Raw genomic sequence first — 6,956 nt, 5'->3', positions numbered from 1 at the left:
TCCTTGATCAGGATCACTGAATCTGTCAGGGGAGAAGGGGAGTCAATCAATCAATCAGGGGCGTTGTCAGTCACAGACGGAGCCAATTAGTCAGGGGCGGAGCTAATCACTCAGGGACGGAGTCAGTTAGTGTCACAGTCAATTAGTGGCAGAGCCAATCGTGGGCAGAGACCCAAATGCTCCACCCGTGGAGACAAACACAGGACAGTTTTCAATAACTGTTATAGATGTTATTTATCATCTATATCATCTATGTTGTAATGATTCTACTATATTCTTCATCTTCTTTCTAACTTTAAAATGGAGCTCGCTACAGCCTTTTAAAAGACAGTAAAGTCGGCCCAATAGATGCAGTTGAAAGTAAAATCTCAGCAGAAAACTGCACATTAAAATGTAACTGTCATTCTATTTTTAGTGCTGTCTTTTATATTCAATTCAACATCCAATGTGTTCAACAAAAGAAAGTTGGAAATTATTTCCTTTCATTTGTTTTAAATCTAACAAGCAGTTTGTTGTATTTTAGCAGAACTGAAAAAACTATCTGTTTATTTATCGCGAGTTATATCATTATCACGATATTCAACAACGATGAACCTCATACCATAATTCTTATAATAAACTAATAAATAAAGTAAATCATTAAACAGATGTAGATGTACAGTACCATTAGATAGACTTCTGATAAACTCACCGTCGTAGCAGAAGAAGGGTTTTTTATTATTACAGTCATCAGAGCTCCATTTTCCATTTGACGTAGTCATAGCACATTTCTTCTTAGTGTCATCTTTATCCCAGGATCTGAAAGAGAAACTGCTCCCATCTGACCAACTCCAGCCAGAGTCTCTGAACAGGCCGATCCAGAAAGGGTTGTCCTTCCAGGGATAGTAGTAATAGTAATTTGGGCGCTGTGTCTTGAAGTCTTCTAGCTGTTTGACTCCACTGATCAGGTCAGTGTACATTTGTCTGCAGTAGCTCTGAGCCTCTAGCCAGGTCTTCTCTGTCCACAAGTAACTGACATAAAATGTTTGGCCGGATTTCTTGTCTTCTGTGGAACACACAGACAAACTTTTTCGTTTTTATTTAGTCTGATAAAATCCTACATTATTCTTATTTTAAAACAATAATGTGATATCAATTCAGAGACTTTCCTCCCCTAAAAACTCCCCCATAAGTTGGTTTGTTCCAGCATCATTCTGACCTATACCCATGTTTCTAGTGGCGGCGCCCTCTAGTGGCCGTAGTAGTTCTGACGGGAGCAAAGCAGGAAGTAAGGTGAGGAAGTAGAAGAGCGCCAAATGTCCTGGTAAGGAGGCAGGTTGGGGGGCGGGGTCAAACAAACACAGGACTTTCACCCAGGAGACTGGGGTTCATGAACCGTTTTGAAAAGAAAAGGAATCAGAGGTTTTTTTAACTTTAAGGAACAAACAGAGCTACGTCACCTTCAGGAAGTCACGTCTTCACATTGTTAATCACGTGTTTAAAACTGCGACCGTTACCATCTCTGGGTTAGATATGAGGACGGAGAACTCTCCTCTGGGTCAGATTGACAAAAGTCAGAACTACTACGACCACTAGAGGGCGCCGTAACTACAAACATAAATATAGGTCAGAATGATGCTGGAACAAACCACTTCTGGGGGAGTTTTTTAGTGGAAAACAGACTCTATGCACCACATATTCTCACCATCATAGCAGATAAAGTTATGCCTTTTATTACAAGAGTCGTCCTCCCATTTGTCATTCTTCATCTTCATCCACACACAGTTCTCAGGAATGTCTTCATTGTTTGGCTGTCCTGTAGACCATTTACTCTCATTGAACTTCACCCGTGGCTGAGACCAGCGCCAGTCTCGCTGCAGCCCAATCCAGGCTCCGCTTCGATACTGTGGATGGCGTTGGAGTCTCTGCATGTCTGTCTCGTTAGACACTGTGGCCAGGTCACTGTGGTTCTTTGTGCAATATTCCTGGGCTGCTTTCCAGGTCTTCTCATATTTAATGAAGTGGTACTCATACAGCTGACCCCCAATGGAGGAACACTGACCTGATAACAGAGAAGAAACTGCAGCGATGGAGCTGAGAGCTAGACAAGCATCTGTTCATTAAAAGGTAACTTTTTTTGTTTTAAAACCTGGTCTCATGTTTTTGTGTCTAAGTGGCTGATGATAAAGAGTAAAATCCTTTTTGTTTAACATGAAATAGCCCCAAAATTCTAACCAGTTCTCAGCTAATGACTCTGCGACTGTCTGGAAAGGACTTAGGCAGATCACCAACTACAAGCCTAAAACCCCCCACTCCTTCAATGACCGACACCTAGCCAACGAGCTGAACGAGTTCTACTGTCGATTTGAAAGACAAAAGGACAGTCCTGACACCATCCCCCACGACACCTCCCTACAGCTACAGCCACTGTGCATCACCTCCACCTCCCCCACCTCAACAGGGTCCTGGGCCCCCCCACCAATGCCCTCCTTAAAGGTCCCCTCCACCTCCACCACCCCTCAACCATAATCCCTGTCCCCAAGAAGCCAAGGACCACAGGACTTAATGACTTCAGACCCGTCGCCCTGACCTCTTTGGTTATGAAGTCCTTTGAGCGCCTTGTGCTTTCACACCTCAAAGCCATTACCGACCCCCTCCTGGACCCCCTGCAGTTTGCCTACAGAGCCAATAGGTAGTGGTCTGAAGTTTGCGGACGACACCTCCGTCATCGGACTCATCTCTGATGGAGACGAGTCCGCCTACAGGTGGGAGGCTGACCACCTGGTGACCTGGTGCAAGCAAAACAACCTAGAGCTCAACGCTCTAAAGACAGTGGAGATGGTTGTGGACTTCAGGAAGAATTCACCCCCACCTGCCCCCATCACCCTCTGTGGCTCCACAATTAACACTGTGGAGTCTTTCTGCTTCCTGGGAACTACCATCTCCCAGGACCTCAAGTGGGAGCTGAACATCAGCTCCCTCGTCAAGAAAGCACAACAGAGGATGTACTTCCTGCGGCAGCTGAAGAAATTCAACCTGCCAAAGACAATGATGGCGCACTTCTACACAGCCATCATTGAGTCCATCCTCACATCCTCCATCACCATCTGGTACGCTGCTGCCACTGCCGAGGACAAGGGCAGACTGCAGCGTGTCATTCGGTCAGCTGAGAAGGTGATTGGCTGCAATCTGTCGCCGCTCCAGGACCTATACGCAACCAGGACTCTGAATCGTGCGGGAAAGATTGTGGCTGACCCCTCCCATCCCGGACACAAGCGCTTTGAGCCACTCCCCTCTGGCAGGAGGATGAGGTCCATCAGGACCAGAACCTCACGTCACATGAACAGTTTCTTCCCCTCCGCCACTAGCCTTATTAACAAGGCCCGGAAACCACCCTGACTCTCTCCACACCCCACCTCTGGCTCCTCATCCCACTGTACCTACTCTGCTGTAGCGTTCCTTTTTACTACTGTTTAACTTATTTTACTATTTATTTAAATTTATTTTATCGTTATTAATACATACTGTGTGTATATGTTTATACTTATATTGTTTATATTCTTTTTATCCTTCTTATATTTGAATGTGTGACATGTTCCAACAACACCATGACAAATTCCTTATATGTGCAACGTACTTGGCAATATTGATTCTGATTCTGATTCTGAAAATCACCATCACCAAACCCACCAGACTTAATTTGTTAACATGCTAGCATATGCTAACATGGTAGCATATACTATACTGCTAATACATGCTAACTAACACATGTTGGCATCAAAAATTTGGTTCAGTAACGGAAACAAAATAAAAACGATCCTTTTTTCAAAAATAAATACATCCGCCAAATTGTGTTCGCTAAACCCACCAGACTCCATGTAAATAATAAGGAATTTAAGCATCGTAAAACACACTACATTCAAAGTGGACAGAAACTAAATCAAACTATCAAAGCCCGTCTTGGTTCATCTTTCCACTGTTCCAACAATCACCACTCTGGTTTGGTTGAAATAAACTCTTAATTCACCCATTTACATGTGGAAATATGCTGGCTCTATACACACTAAAAGTACTGATTATTTACATGGAGTCTGGTGGGTTTGGTGATGGTGATTTCGGGGCTGTTTCATGTTAAATTAAAGCTGCAAGCAGTGATGGACGGACCCTCTCACCTCTGCGCGTGTCGGGATTACTGGCAGACGCCGCTCCTTGCGAGTGTGCATTTGCGCAGCACTCAGACATCGCAAATTGTCACCAATGAAAAGGGAACTCCCTGCTGAGTTCAATGATACCTCACACAAGACTCGTCATACAGTTCATCAGCTGTGAGGGGCGTGGCCAAAGTATAGGGGGCGGGCCAGACCTTTACCAGTAAAAAAGGAAGTCTCTGCTGAGTTCATTGATACCTCACATAAGACTCTACCTTAAACGGGTCACCATTTATGAAAGGGGGCGTGGCTTTAGCATAGGGGTGTGGGCCAAACCATGACCAAAGAATAAGGAAGTCTCTGCTGAGTTCAATGACACCTCACACAAGACTCATGTCCTCAGACCTGGACTCTTGTTGATTATGTGAAATTTCAAGTAGATATGACAATGTACACTGTAGTTAGAGCCACTTTCTCGTTCATCGCTGAACACTCAAAATGGCCGCCACGCCACGCCCACACCGTCTGACGAAAAGTTTTTCTTTTAATAACTTTTCATCTTTAATGTCTTAAGATGGCACAGACCAAATTTGAAGTTGATCGGATGAAATCTCTAGGAGGAGTTCGTTAAAGTAAGAAATCAATCAAATGGCCAAAATCGCACTAATTTCGAACTTTCAATTCAAAATCGCGGACTTCCTGTTGGATTTAGGGTATGGCTACAATGACGTTTTCTGTGCGGCTTGACATGATACATATGTGTACCAAGTTTCGTGAGTCTACGTTAAACGTACTGCTGGGGCTCAATTGTTTTAATATTGTAGGGGGCGCTAGCGAGCCATTTTTGCGCGCCTATTCTCGAAACCCTTAAAATACGTACATTTTCACCAGACTTGATGCGGGGGCCGGCTCATTATCACATGTAGACCGCACATTATGAGTTGCATGAATTGGCATTTTGATGGGCTTAACATATTCAAAAACTCACCAAAATTGGCGGTCGCATAAGTATATGACAAACATCATCCGATTTACATGAAACTTATAATGTGTGGTCTACATGTGATAATGAGCCGCCCCCTATACTTTAACCACGCCCACTCACTCAGGCCACGCCCCCTTTCATAACATTTGAACTGTTTAAGGTAGAGTCTTGTGTGAGGAGTCATTGAACTCAGCAGAGACTTCCTTCTTCATTGGTGATGGTTTGGCCCGCCCCCTATAATTTAGCCACGCCCCTTTTCACAGCTAATGAACTGTATGACGTAGAGTCTTGTGTGAGGTATCATTGAACTCAGCAGGGAGTTCCCTTTTCATTGGTGACGCGCAAATGCACGGTCGCAAGGAGCGGCGAACGCCGGTAACCCCAACGCGCGCAGAGGAGCGAGGGCCCGTCCATCACTGCTTGCAGCTTATTTTATTTTTATTTTAACTGTAAAAAAAAAAAGAATAGGCAACATTATGCCAGGAATACAAGTGGGAAAAACTATTTTTGACAATGCCAATGTTTACCCTATCTCAAGATCCAATCAATATCCAAAATATTAGCCTTTTACATTTATAATCCCTTAAAGTAGGCTACCCCCAAGTACAAACCAAAACCTTTGAATTAAAGTGCAACAATGCAAAGTGTTTTTCTTTTTTCTTTAAATCAGAATATGTTTTGGTGACTTATCTGATGCCCACTGTTTGTTCGGTGTGGTGCATAGCTGGTAATGGTCGTCTGCTTAACACCAGGTTTAGCTGTGACTGTCCTTCCTTTGCCGTACCTGAAGTTGCTGCATTCTGGCTGCTGTCTGTAGATTCCTTCATCACAACTCGTATTCTTCCGGATGTTTCATACCAGATGTTGTAACAGCGGTGATGTTGTGTATAGTTTAGGGTCCTCGCCACCACCAGACTAATCAGCATTGCAGATTGAACATGTAGCTGGACTTGAATGTCCTTCTTTTGACTGAAAGTACTGCCAAACTACACTTTTTCTGCTCACGAGTGCCTACTGCATTGAACGCTCCACCTACGTAAACACCTTCCCGTAATCAACGGCGCCGTCATTACGTCGACCAGCGTAGCGCGCGGAGTTCAAGCGTAGGGTTCGGTGGAAAATATTCTAAGATTCAGCAGAAACCCAACCCTGTCAAAAAGCCCAATATTCAGCTGAATCTGAAGCCGAATCCTGGATTCGGTGCATCCCTAATCTCTGTAGGGATCCTTTCCATAATGTTGTCAGACACTTAGAATAATAATCTGAGTCTGAGTCAGCCACTTACACACAGGAAAATCCAGGTCGAAAAAAAACTAAATTACCATTTAAATCAAACCATATTCTTAACTGAAATGTGAGTTGGAGTTGATGAGGAGTGAGCTGTCCAGATGATCCACTTACCCATCACAATCAACACCAACAGACTCCACTGCATCTTCACCCTGTTAGATGATAATAAACAGTTATTTTTGGTATGAAATCAGGATTATTTTACACCTTTACTCACTGACTTTTGGAAAAGATGTTGCATTTACTGAAGTTACAAAAATGTTATACAGGTCAACAGTGTAACACCTTGAACTGTGACATTTGCATTCATACATTGGACTTTTTGAATTTGTGTTAAAAATAAATTATATAATTATATTCAAATGTTGGCAGAGTGAGGGGGAAACAGACAGAAGAACAGCCTGTCTTTATGTTTAGGGATACAGTTTATAACCCAGTCCCTCAGGATGCAAATCAAAGATTTAACTATTCATCACATTCAGCTGCAAAGTAAAGGGTAACTTTGGGGTTTTTCAACCTGGACTCTATGTTCCCATGTGTTTGTGTCTCAGTGA

General features: G+C 43.5%; 1 protein-coding gene across 1 annotated transcript in view; it reads right to left on the bottom strand.

The window, feature by feature from the left end:
- Positions 1 to 1,646: 1,646 nt before the first annotated feature.
- LOC116037164 (C-type lectin lectoxin-Enh7-like) overlaps positions 1,647 to 6,956 on the bottom strand; it is a 7,122-nt gene continuing 1,812 nt past the window's right edge. The window contains exons 2-3 of the mRNA XM_036007408.1: positions 6,514 to 6,554; positions 1,647 to 2,041 (exon numbers count right to left, since the gene is read on the bottom strand). Of these exons, the coding sequence (XP_035863301.1) occupies positions 1,647 to 2,041; positions 6,514 to 6,554 (436 nt within the window). The remainder of the gene's footprint in view (positions 2,042 to 6,513; positions 6,555 to 6,956) is intronic.

The sequence above is a fragment of the Sander lucioperca genome, chromosome 11 (genome assembly GCF_008315115.2).
Source record: "Sander lucioperca isolate FBNREF2018 chromosome 11, SLUC_FBN_1.2, whole genome shotgun sequence".
In the NCBI taxonomy this organism is placed as follows: Eukaryota; Metazoa; Chordata; class Actinopteri; order Perciformes; family Percidae; genus Sander; species Sander lucioperca.
The sequence above is the reverse complement of the archived record's forward strand: the minus strand, read 5'-3'. Positions and strand labels throughout refer to the sequence as shown.